The 17,915-nt window shown below is 38.5% G+C and overlaps 1 protein-coding gene across 2 annotated transcripts in view; it reads left to right on the top strand.

The window, feature by feature from the left end:
* Nucleotides 1-17,915, top strand: part of LOC110041550 (uncharacterized) — a 33,792-nt gene that overhangs the window by 3,569 nt on the left and 12,308 nt on the right. The window contains exons 2-7 of one of the 2 annotated variants that reach the window (XM_020746848.2): nucleotides 9,910-11,558; nucleotides 12,316-12,361; nucleotides 13,167-13,323; nucleotides 14,178-14,533; nucleotides 16,370-16,596; nucleotides 17,535-17,824. In XM_020746848.2, coding sequence (XP_020602507.2) covers nucleotides 9,910-11,558; nucleotides 12,316-12,361; nucleotides 13,167-13,323; nucleotides 14,178-14,533; nucleotides 16,370-16,596; nucleotides 17,535-17,824 — 2,725 coding nt within the window. The remainder of the gene's footprint in view (nucleotides 1-9,909; nucleotides 11,559-12,315; nucleotides 12,362-13,166; nucleotides 13,324-14,177; nucleotides 14,534-16,369; nucleotides 16,597-17,534; nucleotides 17,825-17,915) is intronic. The other variant, XM_020746849.2, reaches the window with a different exon arrangement.

Genomic DNA, 17,915 nt, shown 5'->3' with positions numbered 1-17,915 from the left:
ATATGAGAAAATTTTCATCCCGCTTACTGAGATCTCGGTCGCAAAAACTGAGATCTTGGTAACCTGGCCAGCCCGGCTTCTCATATGAACCCATCAACATTTGTACGGAGGAAAGAGTGGCGAGGCAAGATCTCGGAAACCGAGCCTGCACGGTTGACCGGGCTCATATGAAGAGGCCCTAAGTTTGCCAGTACTCATTTATACCCTTGTGTGGAGAGACACACTGTGAGAGTATAGTGTCTTGCCCAAGGACACAACATAATGTCCCCAGCCAGGGCTCGAACCCGGACCGCTCGATCCAGGGACGAGTGCACTAATCATGAGGCCACCGCACCTCCCAAAAATACAGCAATCTTCTAGCTATTGTTCGGGTATATGTAGATTTGGAGTGAATGAAAGTGAATTTCTAATAACTAAATCACATTCATAGACATTGGGAATAAATGGAATAAACAACAGCTACGTACATGCGAAACTGGCTTACACATGTAACTTTCCACAGTGTATGACCTCATACCCATCGAGTTGCAAGGTTTTGCTACACCATGTATAATAAGACCTCGGTAACCAAGCTTATCTTTACACAGCATAATATATAGATTTAGGCAAGCCTAAAAGCGGAGCTCCTCAGTTATTTTTCGGAATGTTGTTACTAATGAAAATAATCCAACATGTATGAGGTAAATTGCGAATGATTTAATAGTTTCAGCCGGAACTAGTATTACATCAGCAGATCGAGGTGTAAGATGGTGTGATTATGAAATATAGAGCCATGATTTCAAGGATTTCTTGGAAGCCACCAAAAATCTTGATCACAGAACAGAACTGTCTTCTGTGCTTTTTGGTGGCATTTCTTGTTCTTTCCTACCTTATTCAGGAAGACAAGGCATTGTTACTAATCATTACATTCTTCCTTAGTTAACATAAGGACTCCCACACAAAAGAAGTTTACACATTTTTTTGTTGTGGGGACTGATTGAAATGTAGTGGTTACAATATACTCAATCCCTGAATCTCTACCAAATGAAATCTCACAAAAATACCAAAACAGTATACATATGTGAAAAGTTGGAAAGTTTTGTTTTCTAACTTGTCCCCAAATATACATTTAGCCATCTTCACTATTGTATGGAGTCTCCTCCTGCTGGAAGGGTTTGCAATAAGCAAAATCACCCTTGCATGAATGGTAATTACGATATTTTTTTTTGCTGATCATGAATACTTGCATAGGCTTCTAATAATAATTTTATTATTCAATTTCAATGTGATTTGTTCTTTTTCTCGACTGGCATTGTGGACTACAAGAGCTGTTATTGGGTTCCATTAATTAATTTTGCTATGATTAAATTATACCAAGAATTATCAGTAAGCTAAGAGGAAGTTATATTATGTACATGTATTTTGTCTGCACTACACAACCAAATGCACTCCAAGGTTATCAGGCATACAGTAGTTACATTTTTCAGAAGAGCCCAGCATATCCAAGATATGTTTTGATTGACACATCAATTAAGATAATTTACAGTAAAATGGCTAAAAAATACATCAATATCCTACATGCACCAAAGCCAGACATGGGGTTATAAGGCAATCATTTAAACAACAGATTGAAATAATTTACAAATTAGAGAACACTATTTCTACAACAGAATGGAACAAATTAACCTTATTGGACATTGCGAATGGCAAGGCTGTCTGTAGAATGTCACAAATTTCTCAACCCTTTCTTTCTACAAAAATGCTAATCCTGCAACTTTGCTTAAGACCCAATTCTCCATTTCGTGTTGGCAAAATATCAATTTATGCCATGTCCAATGCAGATTATCACAAAATTGATTTAAAAGCTCAATAAATATCATTTTAAAGCCAAAAAGCCAATTATTTAAACCATGAGTAAATTATCTCTAAGAAAAACTGATTAATTTAAAAGGCACTTAAAAATAATTAGTTAATATGTGTTTCTTAATAATGTAATGCAGTGTATCTGTCACAATGTTGCAGCTATGATATTACTACAAACAGGATGGGTTGCAGAACTGAACCTCCAAGTCAGTTTATTCAATGAACTTGGTGCAGAATCTATAATCCCATCAAGTTGTCTGTAAATACATAGAAACCAAACAAAGCATTACAATCATAAGTAATGAATTACTGAACTCTTTTACATGTATGAACAGTGTATATTCCATTAATATTGGGGATCTCTCAGAAGCTGCATCCATGATAAATTAATTTGTTCCCAGATGCATTTGTTTATAGAACTTTTCACAAATTAATATCTCTGTCATAACAGTGATGTCTGTGTTCTACAACAATTAGTACTCAAGAAAAATACACTCAGTAAGATATTGTTTACAATAAAAATCAATGCCTATAAGCAATCATAAGGACCTTAAATTTATATTTCCTCAGAAATATCTCACCAGGAGATGGTTGCTTTGAAAATCTTTGATGTTTTAATACAGGCTCCCCATCTGTAAACTGTTCATATATTGACTGACAGGAACAGGCATGTAATTCCTTTCTTTGATATACAGTGTACTTCATTGTTAGTTGTTTACTGAGTGTTAGTAGTGAATCAAATGCTAGGGGTTGGTACTCCAACTTTCACTGTAGCAAGATCTGCCCTGAAATACAAAACAAACTTACATAACTGTTATGAACTTCACCACTTGCTTTCAAGAGCAAATGCAATTTGCTTCAAACAAGAAACTGGAACATTGAGGGTTACAGCAATGTGCACAGTCCCAATCACAGGGTCATCCAGGCTGTTTGGTTGTACATATAACTGCACAACTGTATATGAGTTCAGCTTCCAGAAGAAAATCAGAGTTTGTCAGGATAAATACTGATATTCTTGCTTACTCAATGAATGAATGTGCAGTTCCAGAAGATATTCACACCCAACACCCATTCATGGCCATTCTTTAGAAATTCCAAATTAAAGTATCAGGAATCAAGAGCTCTAATAGAGAAAAAACCTCCATGTGGGGTATGAATCTTTTCTTGAAGAAAACAATGTCTGAGAAATCATTAATTACAAAATAATGTTTAAGAAACATCTTACCTTTCAGAGAATTTTGTAATCTACACTGTCTGGCCAGTTCATATATTTGACAAGTTGACACTGGGCGTGTTTTTTAATTTGTGCCCTTCAACATCACATTACTATGTAGTAGCACTGGTCAACTAAAAACAGCATAATTTGGTTAATTAATATACACTGTACATTATTAGGTTGAAATATTGGTGTAGATTGTTGCACATCAACAGATACAGAAACTATTTGCACCTGAATCATAACGAGTGAAAAATCGTGCATGAGACATTTACATGTACATGTAACAGCCCTCCACCTCAGAACCATCACAGATATGATATGATATTTTTAAACTCTCTGAAATTTCAGATTATTCAAGATTAACATATGCACATACATCATCTGGGGCAACCCTAAAACACTGAATTTGGAAACCGAAATCCGGAATCCAGAATCTGGAATCCGGAATCCGGAACTAAAAACCAGAATCTGGAATCCAGATATTATGAATGATGATAGAAATAATTCACTTCAGCAATGTCTAATAAATAAATATGAGCAAAAATTATTTTGTTATTTATTTTCTTGGCTTTACTTCAGCCACAGACTGTAATTGCTAAAAAATTATTGACTAGTTCTGAACAACCCTTAGCTATATATCTGGCCCGGTTGTTCAAAAGCTGCATAAAGCTATCCATTGGTACATCACTATCCAGTCAGGGTTACTGATCTTTTGGGTGGATAGAGTTACTCATAGCCTGCGAGCAGGCTCTAGCATCTGTCTCTAGTGTCTGAGCAGGCTAAATAGGTGTCTAGTGTTTTTCTGCATTGGCATGTCACCAAGAGCCTTCATGCAACTTTGCCACTCACGGCCCCAGCCCAAACACGAGAGCCTGCTCACAGGCTAAGTTACCCATGTTTTGTTCAAGCTGGCCGTGGTGAGAGCCTGCTTCTTGTCTAGATCAAATTGCTCTGAGAAGACTGGTGAGCAGTACATTAACAACAAGCTATTGTAGGCTATTGCAGTGAGTTTCTGGCAGTTTTTTAGCATCTTTTAACAACATGTGGTCCGATCTGTTAGCAAGTGAGAAGCAGACGGAAGTAAGTGTGCAACATTTCTACAAATTGTTTTAATATGATGGCCGCCAAGAATATGAAAGGCTGATTTGTCACAGTATCAGTGTGGAAATTGTGTTAATCTGGAATTGGTCTTGTATCTGTTGGAAAAATCAAATTTCATATTTAGACCAGATGGGTTAGCCTTTGGACTTCGAAAGTGGGGGGCGTGACTGTCAATGTACAGGGGGCTGCCACTGACGGATATCCTGTTCTCTATGACATTTTCTATCTTGTTCAGTATCTACTAGACATAAAGGATAAACTTATACTCCCGGTAAATTGAAGATTACTTATTAAACAAAATGGCAATTACCAGCAAGCTTATTTTAGACACTCTCGAGGTGCTTGGAATAAAATTAGGACGCACTTTACTGAGATTCTCATAATAATAGCCCTCACTAAAAATAACAGTTGCATGATTTGAACAGCCGGGGAATTTTTGTTTCAAAAAAGGTTAAGTTTGAGGTCCTTTTTACTTGGCAGCTTACTTTTTACAGTCGAAAAGCTAAGCAAAACAATTTTCGTGTATTTGAAGAACTTATTTTCTTTGATTTGTGGATTCCGGTTTCCAGTTTCTGGATTCCGGTTTTTGGTTCCAGATTCCGGATTCCAGTTTCTGGATTTTAGGGTTGCCTCATCTTTAACAGAGTGTTTGCTTTACATTCAGTTTACACATGGCTGTTATCCAGCGTAGGCAGACTTATAAGTTTTTCCTTCAAAAATATATTGCAACAACTATTGCATCTTTCATTACCTATTCCTGTGATGAAATGACACAAAATCCAAGAACAAGAAGTCATAAGCATAAAACTCACTTACGTGGTAGTGTTTACAGTTCCTCTTACTGTCTGCATATGCCGTCCATAAACTGGTGCTGCCTGGACAATGTACTCTTTATTTTTCTGATCACACCTTTTAAAACGTCACTGTTATATAATTTGTCCTGAAAAAGCAATACATGAAATGTTATGCCTTTGGCACTCACCAAATACCTTTACATGATGTATAATGTACACCATATCAACATTCACAATTCTTTTTACTCTCATTGTAACTCTTTTGTGTCATTTTCCCTCACTTGAAGACAGGACTTCCACATTAGGTGATAATTTGCCTCTGGAATCTCTATGAATTCACAGGGAGTGATAACAATTAAATCGTGACTAATTTTAGCAAAGGAGGCGTTCAAATGTCAGATTTTAATGCTAAGTTTATACAGTAACTTTACATTACTCTTCGTATATATATATATATATAACCTCTCAATTATTGCACCTATAGACAGAAGGTGTGCTGGGGGAAGAAATGTTCTAACTCTCTGAACTTTTGTCCCTTACCTGTAATAGGATGACCATTATGAACTACGGTTTGTAACCAACACCAACATCAGGTTATGTATACAAATGTATATTTTGTTGTCGTCTGTAATCATAAAAAAATAAAAATTTAAAATCCTCCATAAAGTTCATACTCAATAACACTGCTACATGTAGCGCTGTTACTGGAATTCAATTTAAGTGAAACTGTTGCAACAGCTCTGTCAAAATTGTTTCTAGCAGTTAAGACAGGATAGCAAAATATACATGTAGCACACAGCAAAGGCTAGAGATACACACATGTTAGTTATCAGTTAGGATTTGGTGAGCTTCTGTGCTGTAGGTATGGTGGAAAATAATAGATTATCAGAAATGAAGGTTCCTGAGGCATTTTGACAGCACTGAGAGGAATTAATATATAAATTCACAAAAGAAGTTCTTGCCCTGTCCAGTTCTCTGTAATAAAAATGTCATTTACATACAAGTCATTTATTATATATGGTTTGTGTTTAAAGCCGATATAATGCACACTCCGATTGGCCAATTCCAGTGCATTATTTACATTTACATGATATACCTCAGTAAAATCATAAAACATTGCGTGCGACTAAAATAAAATATATAAAAAATAAAAAATAAAAAGAAATGCCTAATTCATAACAATTTAAAGTGCCTATGAAGTAAAAAACAATTCCTGCTTATTTGAAAGGCTCTTCAAAGTAAAGAAGAATGGCGTTTTCCTTTTTGGAATATCTTTTTTCGTTTTAGAGATATTCACGTTTTTGTATTATGCAAATGAGGAAAGTGATGACGTCATAGGTGGTTCCTCTAAAAGAGCACAACACTCAATCGAGAATAACTCTAGAAATATTAAAGCAGTGTTCTTCAAACTTTGCACCAGAAATGTTTATCACAAAAAGAACAGAATGACACCTACTATGTTGTTGCCATGGCAACACTCTTGGCTCCAGTCTCTTTCTGTGAAAAACCAAATATCCCCATTTTTACAACCTTTTAAAGTGGGACACAGGGTCTCGCTTGGAACACACATGGCTCCATTTTGTCTTAACTCTCCCCATTAGATTGGTGGGAGTGGAGGATCCTTGTTTAAGATAAAATCTGGGAATTTCAGTCTTAATTAAAACAGAACCAGCGGCATAACTGTTGTCATGGCAATGGCACGACGGGTGTCATTATGTTTCTTTTGTGATGTACATTACTGGTGCCAAGTTTAAAGAACACTGCTTTCATATTTCTAGAGTTGTTCTCGATTGAGTGTTGTGCTGTTTTAGTGGAACCACCTATGACGTCATCACTTTCCTCACAAAAACTTTAATATCTCTGAAACGAAAAAAGATATTTCAAAAAGGAAAACGCCATTCTTCTTTACTTTGAAAAGCCTTTCGAATAAGCAGCAATTACTTTTTACTTCATAGGCACTTTAAAATACTCAACACTAAGACGAATGTAATTCTTTACTTGAAAATCATTCTCCCGTAATGCCCATGGGCCAATTACAGGCATGCTAAAAAGTCCTAACACAAAGTAAAAGGAAATTAAGAAAACTATTGCTTTTTTCCGGAAAATTGTAGCGACTGAAGACAATGATGGAACACTCTGAGAGTGCATTCTATCAACCTGATGAGATAAAATTTAAGGAGAATAGAGAATTCACAAAGTTATATCACAAACGAATTGGTACAGGAGGAAACTGTACAGCCAGGAAGAAACTGAAACTTTCTTCGACGAGCAAAAAAGTATGCATGTACAACAAAGAAAACAGTCAGTGACATTCATTTAATAAGTTAGTTAATAAAAAATTAGTGTGAAGAAGAGAGCAGAGAGAGAGAGAGAGAGTGGAGATAGGAGAATGCTCTCGCCAACTAAATTGTGTATATATGTATGTAAAAGTTATTCTTATTACCGAGAAATGGTCAGGGCAAGAACTTCTATTACACTGTTCAATTTACCGAGTTAATTAGTACCATGTCACTTTTTAGGAACATTTCCATATTAAGTGTAAATACCGCATTGGGGAATAACCTCTTATTAAGAAAATAGGGTCCATGTACCCCCAACCAAAAGCAATGGCACAAATAAAATGAAATAGCCAATCAAAATCAAAGCAGAGCTTTATTTGCAGACAGGATTGCCATGCATAATCGTCTACTCGACATTTTGGACCATATAAGCATTTCACCAAACCGAACTAATTGGACAGACAACAAAATAAAACGAGGAAATCCACATTATAAACACAAGATGCATATCACTACATCTGAGCTCGAGTATCAACAGCAAATCCCTTCTCAATGAAAGGTGACCAAATAAAAGAGAGGATAAAGAAAATTCGTTTAAGCTTGCGGTGTTAAAGTTTAAACATTATTCACGCTTAAATTTGAATATTACTGAGAGTCTGTATTTTTGCCGACGGCTTAATTTAGCTTTGCAGTCATTTTATTGGCAGTAGCTTGACCAGTCTTCAACCAAATTAACCTCGGAATTCACAAAAGCATTTCGCCAAACCGAATAAATTGAACTAACAAAACGAGGAATTCTCCATACTTTGTAATCACAATATGCAAATATTCACATAGGAACAAAATTAAATTTAGCAAATCCTGTTCGCTTCGGCTTATAATGGTTTGTAGACCTTCCTTGGTTTTCAACAACAGAAGAAGAAATTTTAGCAGTCTACGAAGCGGCAGTGCTAACTAACTCAGAGAAAACTTCAAAACTCGCCCGGCCGTGTTTACAAGTACGGTTTTGGTTAAGCTTATTTTTAGACGTGAGGTTATAAGCTTAAGTTGACGACGAAAATCGACAGAAAACTTAATTCGTTTACAACTTACAGCAACCTCCAAAGCGACCCACGTGTTATTGTTTAGAGACGAGCGAAATTAAAACGATGCAATTTTTAAAATCTCTTACAGCATGGCTTCAAATGAGGAAGACTTTTAATGGATTCCAATTGAAAATAAGCTTATATCGCCGAGGCAACTTGTTAATTTTCATAGCAAACGCAACAACAAAAGTCACTTACCGCAAGTTGGCAATTCAGTTCGACCAGTGTAAATCTTCCGGGCAGAAACTTGCAGCAAAAGTTTTGAAGACTGAACTGAAGTTATATTTTCGATAGATCAACGAATCAACCACTTCTTTCCGCTACGTTTACTATTTTGTAATTTCCCTAAAACACTCGGGTACGTTTGATTTCTCTTGTTCATCACCTGACCAAATCAGGTGACTTTTGAATTTTCTTGCACGGCTGCACAGCATCACGCTCGCGCGAATTTTAAACTTGGCCATGGGGAGTTCGGCAGTCTTCTGAATCAATTTGTCGGGTACTTTCGCCTCCTTTCTATAGCCCTCGTTAGCTTTGGTTCACGGCATTGTTCGGTATTATTTCACCTCCTTTCTCTAGCCCTTGACTAGCTATAATTCACGGCATTGTTCAGTACTGTCTCGCCTCCTTCCCCAGCGCTGGCCCGCTCAGTCTTTTTCGCGATCTTCTTCGCTACTTCTTTGCCTGTTAATTCTTGCTTTCTGTTTTTTGCTTCAGTGCAACCCTGTCTTAAAAATATTAGATCAGCCTCCGCTATCGTTTTTCTTTAAAAATCCCGCCAAGAAAAATGGCATTCTCCCGCTACAAACCGAGGGTGCATGCCTCTGTCAACCTATTAGCTGGAGTATGGCCGCCATCTTGCGCGACTCCGTCGTCGTCGTCGTCGTCGCCGTCGTGCGTACGCGCCCACGAGCAATACCGTTAGCCATGATAACCATGAGAAAATCAATTCACGGGTTTCCTTTTCTTCCCTATATGGGTATGGGGCTCCGCTTGGCGGCCCTTCGGGCCGCTGGAGCTCCGCTATGACCTCATACCCATTAAGTTGTGAGGTTTTGCTACACCATGTATAATAAGACCTCGGTAACCAAACTTAATAGAGGATCTGAAATAAAGTTTGCGAATCTGGCGCTTCCCACCACCAATTTCTCCTTCATCCCGCTTACTTCGCGTCATCCTGATACCACCGCGTTCCAAAGTATTTGAAATGAGAAAAAGGTTGTTTTTTTTTTCTTTTTATCACTGGAAACACCGGGCCTTCTCAAGTAGTAAAAACTTTTGCAGTTGCCTGGGCCACTGTTTAAACTAATCAACAGTAAGTATAAGTTTTTTGGTAAGTTTCTACGGAATGGAATAAGTAAAAACGTAATACAAAATACTTAAGTAGAAAACGTTACTAAAAATTTGCAAGAATGAGTTCAAGGCTCACAGTAATCCTGAATTAACTCAATCAATAACTGAACCCAATATCTGTATTCCGTTGAGAAACACAAAACCAGGATGAGCTTCAGTAGTGCTGGCCACTCTCGTATAGCATTATTTCATTCACGAGTTTTTTTTTGCTTGTTTGTTTGTTTGTTTCTACACAGGCTCTTTATTCCGGGCACAGTTAAAATGCCGGGAAGCTCTGCAGGTTTTAGATGTTGAGGGAACAGAGAGGGCCTTTGAAATATTGGACGAAGCATTCTGTTCGTTAGAAAAAGTTCGAGACAAGGCTAGTGAATCTTACAGGCTTAGCAAAGGACTTCACTTGTATTCTGAGGGGGAAACGTATTACAGAAACAGAGACTACAAGAGGTCAATAGAAAGCTTGGAACTGTCACGTACATTTTCAGAGAAGCTGCTTAGAGATCATACAGATCTTGCAAGGTGCTACAATGCTATTGGGAATTGCCATTTCAAGCTCAGCGAGCCAAAGAAAGCACTTGAGTTCTACAATGAAGCATACGAGATGCAAAAGAAATTAGCAGGTTCTGAAAATCACTTTGACATGCCAGTGTACAAGAATCAAATTGGCACGGTGTATGAGAGTCAGGAAAAGTATGATAGGGCGATTGAATGTTACAACGAGGCTCTATATCTTTTGGATGAACTCAAACTCTCAGGATTTTGGGATGAAGCTCTCTTTCGTAGAAATCTTGCCAATGCTCTCATGTTTCAAGAAAAGTATTCCGACGCCTTGAAACCAGCAAAGATAGCGTACAGCATAAGGGAGAAATTTAATGCGAATCACCCAGAGACTGTGCGAAGCCTTTATCAACTGGGAATGATTCAGGCAAACTTGGAGGACCGCAGGAAAGCCTTAGAGTTGTTTCTCACAGCATGGGAGATGGAGAAGTCACTTAGTGCAGGGAACCACAGCGAGGTGTGGCGACTGATCATTACTCGTGTCGAGGAGATGTGCGATGAATTAAACAATGGCGAGAAGAAGAAGCAATTTCGGGACGATGCTTTGAAGTTTTGTCAGCATTTCTGGAAAGAGCAGAAAAGTTCAAAACACTTTAGATTCACCAAGTACAACAAAGACATATTTTATGCTATAGTATACTTACTGGGTGACAAAACAGACAAATACGAAAAAGAAAAGAACGTCTTGTTGTTGGACATGTACGAGGGATTGCAGAGTGTTACTGAGGAGCAGTTTCAAGAGGATTTTGAAGAAGAAACAGACAACTCTCTGCTTAATGAGATGATGAAAGAAAGAGATGAGATCTTGGAGAGGTCAATTGAGCTTTGTCGTGAACTCGATGAGCATAAGAAACGTTTAAAACTTCAGGAAAGCAAGTTGGCGCTTTACAAAATGGCCCTCGTGAGGCCAGACTTCATTGGCAAGAAGGAAAACGCTTATGACAAAGCAAAACTCAAAAGCATGGTGGAACAGCTGTACAAATATGCTGGACAGGAGGAAAACATTCCCGAATTCCGAAAGAACCTGTTATCTACTTGGCAGACGCAGTGGGAAGAAGGGAAAAGTACCTATACAGAGAAGACGAAGCAAATTGGTTTGGCTAAGGAAGAAACAATCAATGGAATCCTTCAGTTATGCAAGGAACTCAACAAAGAAGAAATGTACAAAAGATATGGTAAAGAAGCACTCCTTTTTAAAGAGGAACAATGGGAAGTGAGGCAGGCTAAGATGAATGCACCAGAAAAGAAGAAGTTCCTCCGTGACATCAAAAAATTAGCATCATCTATTAGAGATCATGAAAGAGAAAAATGTTACCATGAGGCGTACCAAGTAAGTTTCCAAATACTAAAGGAGTTTAAGGGTGTAGAAATACAAGATGCCAATGGCGAATTATCAATTTAAATGTGAACCTATGTTCATGTAAGAAAAGTGGTGTAACTGAAAAACACTAGTGTTGTATCAGTGCACATAGTTGTAAATTATGCCAAGTTTAAATCCGCAATTTTCACAACCCGTTAAAATGACAGGAAAAAAAACCACAACTAAAGACCAGAAAAGGTCAAAAACCACCAAATTGAAGCAGCCGAGATCATTGAACCACCTAGAAGAGACCACCGTAACAACTTGGGAGGAGAAACCGATAACCATTATTAGAGGCTTACCGTAATCAGGCTTACCTGAACATTTCTCATTCTAACCGGAGTACTTATTCAGACGACTGTTTCCATTAGTTCGGTTTTCTTTTTGGTGACCTGGCTAGTTTCGCTTCTTTCGTATTGGTTGTTCTGATTCGTGCGCATTGGGCGTTAATTAGTACAAGCCATGTCATACGCAAAATAATTAGCAAAACGTTATTTCATCTTCACAAATGTGACATATTCATGGGATTGAGCAGGAGATGAATTTACACACTCGTGCATAATGCATAAGAACTCAGATGTTGATCACTGTGGAAAATTGAAGGGATGATGAAGAACACTTAATGATACACAACATGTGTATGGGTTAGGCTAGCAATGTAAACTGTCATCACTGTATAGGTTTCACTCTACAGAATACCAGCAGTTTTATTTTATTTTGTTTCCAGGCACTTCAAGATGGGAAGAAACCGAAGGCCACATTACGTTCAAATGGTAACAAATATTGCAAAGTTTACAACATTTTGATCTACAATGTAGCAACGCAAATTGGCCCTTGCAGATAAACCATTAATTACGAGGGTGTAAACGGGGTCTACATATACCTGTACCCTCTAGTCGGAATAATAGTAAGTAAAAAGTGTAGTCGTTAGACATATAATCTGGGAATATACCGTAAGTCAATTGATAATTGAAATGGACACATAATATTGCCTGTGTCACATTTTTGCCTCCTACATGCTATAGTAAATTCAACTGCAGGTAATTGAACTATGCATACTGCACGGTATATCACTACTATCCAGGTGGAATATTTTTTTCGATATTTGCAAAAGTGGGTACTATTTTTGGCCTATCCACTTGTTTCTTTGCCACAATTTTTAGTACCAGCCAAAAAGGAACAATTCAAGCGCTTGGGTTTTATCATTACACATTAATCATGAATTGTGGTGCATTTTGTTTTCTGGTAGAGGTAAGGTGCGGTTTCGGCTTTGTGATATTACGGTGCGAAGCTTAGGACTGCAAAAGCCAATGACATTATCCTACCTTCTTATGACAAATTCCAAGCGTGATTAATACTGTCACAGTGTTTGTTAATTGTTCATCCTGACGAAAGGAGAAGTACATTGTGACACAATGCTGAAAAATAATAGTGTCAACATGGCGTCCATCTAATCCAAATTATTCTGCATGTATGTAGAGTTACATCGGCACTGCACATATACATTTGAGTGTTGGTATCAATGAGCTTTTAAGCTGGCTTGCAGCATACTTAAGACTATTTATGACTTTTTTTAAGCCAATGAAAATGTAGCGGTCCTCCCTGTCAAACAAATTGTTTCCGAATATGAGCAGAAGGACGACGGTGAAGAAGAGGAAGAGGAAGAGATTGAAGTTGATTTAGACGATGAAACAGACACCTCACAACATATTAACCCTAAGACCCTCATCAAGAGGTACAATTTTGTCCTACTGTTAAGTACTAATTTCGGTTCATTGCGTTTTTCCAGATGATACAATACACGTGTGAACTGCATTATTCTAGACTGTGCACCACAGACTAATATTTATGTATGCTTACATGCACATGTATGCACGGTATCACTGACTAGATCTGTTGTAACATTTCTTCAGTGAAGAGCTTCACTTTAAAGAAGAACCAATGCGCAAAGTGGTGATTTGAAGTCTGCACTTGCGCCAAATTAGTAGCAATAACCCTACAGATTTTCCTTGTATCTGTACTGAACAAGGATAGGATCCCCTGGATGGGGTACTGCTAGGTCGGCATAGGCAACGTCATGCCACTCGTCCCCAGCATTTGATACATTTTTAGGTTACCAAAAAAAGGTTTGGCGGAACCCATTGATACACCTGACAGACAATCTGAGAGTGAAGCGCCTTACTCAGCAACAACAAGAACAACAACAGCAACAAATTCATTGTGCTAATCCGAAAAATAAGTTACAAATACATTACACATATCAATTATAATTATTTAAGGTACCAGCACAGCGAACCTGGCCAGTGCCAAAAGCTTAAGTACAATGCCCTAAGCCATTGAGTCTTCACTGAAACCAGGCAGAGAGTTTTTAACAAGGAACTGTTAACACAAGCAACAGTGCTTTTCGCATTGGGTTTAATCCATCTGCCAAGTAGATCGTCCAAAAAGTCAATATCTCCCTAACAGAGGATTATACCAATACCAAGCAATATGCCAAATAGTGAAGGGTGTTTTACGTGGCTGTATGTATGTAACAATTTAAAATTTAAACATTGTAGTTACACCTATCATAACACTATGATTTTTCAGGGGAGAAGTATCGCATGAAGGTGATATCTGGAACCTTCAAGAAGCTCCTGCATCGGTCACATTTTGTCGTGGAGCTGACACGAAACCATTGCTCATTGCATGCTCATTATGGAGTCCCAGGACCCTCTCTCCACCCCTTGGCAGTAACGAAGTCTTGGTAAGCAACGTGATTGAACTGTCACATGATGGTCCACCTGACCTGGAGTTCAGCGGGGATGCCCAAGAAAGCGTTACTGTGGCTTTGATGCACAGTGCCTGTAATTTAAAAGGGTATGAAGTTGTTATCAAGCAGTTGGTTGACCTGGAAGACAATGAATGGATAGATTTGGAGACAGAAAACTTTTGGCATACATCAGGTATCGAGTAAAGACACGTAACAATTGTTTGTTTTATTGACTCTTCTAGCCAAAATGGCTTTTTCTAGAACGTTTTAATAGCTTGGAAAACGTAATAAACATTTGACTATCCACATAAAAGCTCTGTTCCTCTTCCTCGTTAGTGTCATCAATACATGTTCATGTAGGTCTTAAAGTAAACATCACCGTGTACAGAGGAAAAAACAACAACAACAACAAAATATTATCACATAGAGATGTGTGGCTTCATAGCTTCTTTTGAATAGTCATTCACTGGGATTCCTTCCTCACTTTTTTAAATAGTAATAAAATGCGAGTTGTGCAGCATGGCTTACATGCTAGGTTTAAACTGGAGGAAATTGTTCCCGCCTCGTGACGAATTCGGAACGTTTTAGCACCGGATTGATTTTGCCGTCTACACGCAAGTGGACGAGTCCAAAATAAAATTAAAACTGCGTGGTGTGGTCGTGTCTCCGGAGATTTTGAATCCAGAAATTATTTAGTGGGAACTTTAACTCCGACAACTTTTGGATCTGGAAAGCTTTATTATGTAAACGATTCGAAAGAAAGAATCCGGATAATTTTTCGCCTGTGATCTTTTGAGTTTGCGATATAACCAAAATGGTGGACCTGGTGGTCACATCGATTGCGGTCGGTGGTTGCATCATTCTGTTACAGGTACAGGCAATCAATTTTATAATGAGTAATGCCATATTTCTAATCCTTTTGAGAAGAAAATGCAAGGACAACTCCTAGCAAAAGTTCAACTTTGTCATCTCGGTCCAACTCAAATTCCCCTCACTGGCTCGTGGATCGACCCTAGCTTTCTTTTCTGACCCCATTTTATTTCACCTCCTTCAAACGAGGGAACAATCAGCGTGGTAACAATTCTATCATGCCGTTCTCTGGTTGGCTACGCTACTCACTGTCTGTTCTGTTATATATGGTGAGTAGCGTGGCAGTGTGCGCTTGGAAACAAAATGAGGGCCGCTTCTTTGCGTTTTCGAGGTGTCTATGAAGAGGATTTAGACAACGTTTTGAACAACTAGTAGATTAATACTAAAGCAATTAGATTATTCGCTCTCGATTTCTATGAGTGATACTTGTCTCGGGCTGCGCCCTCGTCAAATATCCCGCAATAGAAATCTCGAGCTCATAATCTAATTGTTTAATAGAAACACTGATGGAAGTCTGGGAGAACTCGAAAAAGCTGTGGAAACACTCACCTGTCGGCTCGTGTTCCCACAGCATTTCCCGTTCTCTCAAACTTCCACACGTGTTTCTATTTAACAATTAGATTATGAGCTTGAGATTTCCACGAGGATTTAGGTGATGAGGCCAAAGGCCGAATCAACTTTCACCTTATTGAAATCGAAAGGAATAATCTAATTGTTTTAGTAGAATCCTAACTGAAACTTACTTTCATGCCTTGAAGAGATCGCCCATGTTGAATTGTCATTTGAAATTGTAGCACGTTTGAGCGGGCATAATTTTTTTCAAGAACCCGTGAACGTTCTTCTTTTCATCTTCTTGCGAATATAATTGCCATTTGCATCAAAACACTTCTCCAAAACTTTGGAAAATAAACAAACATCGCCATTTTGTAGACGACCTCCCGTCACGGCACATTAATGGCCGATAGTGTTCGATCACTCAGCTAATCAGAATGCAGCATTTGCATCAGTATACAGGTCGAATTCTATTAAACTTCGATAGAAACACGGTACATGTTTCCATTTCTCAAATGTATATTGCGCGATTTTAAGCCAATCAGCGAGCGCATTTTCTTCCAACTATTACCTAATTAAAAATAATTGTGACATAATTATATTGCAGCTAAGTCCACCCTTCCTCACTGGCTTTTTCCAGTTGCTGAAGCTGCATGCACAATAACACGTTATTCCTCCTTTGCCGCAATCTGGCGCCTCAAAACGTTCATTTTCCGGAAGCCTAAGACTGTCACTGCTGAATTTACTTGTACAGTGCCAGACTATCCAGATGTCAGTGTTTCAATCCCTTGGAGTTCTGTGCCTGCCATAGAAGACTTCTGTTTGACACTAAAGGTACAGATGTTCGTAGCTTCGGGGTAAAACTACATTTTTCTGCTACAAATATCTCTATTTGGTAGATTCCGAACCCCCAGGGGGGACTCCCACATGAAAAGGACGGGGCTGTTCGTTGTACCTTTTAGGGCTGAAAAAAGTTTAAGTTCACCTTCAAAAGTTCCACAGCGGGAGCTTTTGCAGGAAAAATATGACAGGAGATAATTTAATGTTATGTTTTGGTGAAAAAAAAATCAAGCCGCACCTGCAAAACAGGATCTTGGTACCTCTAAGGGGTTCTTTTCAAAATTTCCGACAAGCACCCCCGTCCTTTCTATATGGAAGTCCATCCCCCTGGGTCCGATCCACTAAAGGAGTGTTGATATGCAGTCTACTCGTGTCTTTAATCATACATGTAGGTAATCTTTTGAAAAAAAATGGGCCTTTGTCAACCAACGATGACATCACACGAAATCCTCATGCTGAAGAAAAAGCTTCGTACTGGGACATCGAAACAAGCAAAATGTAAGCTTGTCTGTACCTAGACAAAGTGGCTTTGTTTTTGGATGCCGAACTACGTAGTTTGCTATCCAGCATTACATATTTTGTACGATATGACCATTAGTTTCAAACGGTCCGTCAACCTATTTTTTTCTGTGGCGTGGGGATCACTAGAAGTAGCTTCCTTCGTAGACACTCTTTGGGCTCGTCACGCAATCGTCCTTCCCCACGAACATCGTTCGTTGGTTTGGAAGAGTGTATGACGGGCCCAACGAGCGTCTGCGTGACTAAACTAAAAGGAGCCAAACGGCTTGTCCTAGATGCAACTCCTACATGTATAACATAAAGCGACTAGAACTATTAATCTATGTGGAGTAACTAAGTACGCAACAGTGAGATCAAGCTATATTGGTATGAATGTTTATTGATGACATCATTGCCTTTTGATCAAACTCAAGGTCCAAGAGCCTCCAAGCATTGGCCTTAACGGAGATGGAATGTTAGTTGGTCCAGTCCTTCACGTATCATCTTCTCACAATGTTGAACTTTTGGAACCCGCAAAAATCACAATTCCTCTTACATTCTTTCAAGGAAAGAGAGAATTGGAAGACCTACGTTCTGGAGAGTGGAAGATATTGCACAATTCAAGAGAAAAATCACGAGAATGGACTGAAAGTACGGTTCTGTTAATGATGCCGCCAGTTCTTACAGATGGAATGATGACATTTCAAGTGAGGCATTTCTGTCGGTAAGTAAAGGACTGTTTTATATCTCTAGTCCGTATAGATTAAATACATTACCTGTCTTGAGGGAGCTATGTTCTGAGATATAACTCATTC

This window comes from Orbicella faveolata, unplaced genomic scaffold (genome assembly GCF_042242905.1).
Source record: "Orbicella faveolata isolate gen_17 unplaced genomic scaffold, um_ofav_v1 contig_34, whole genome shotgun sequence".
Taxonomy (NCBI): domain Eukaryota; kingdom Metazoa; phylum Cnidaria; class Anthozoa; order Scleractinia; family Merulinidae; genus Orbicella; species Orbicella faveolata.
The sequence above is the reverse complement of the archived record's forward strand: the minus strand, read 5'-3'. Positions and strand labels throughout refer to the sequence as shown.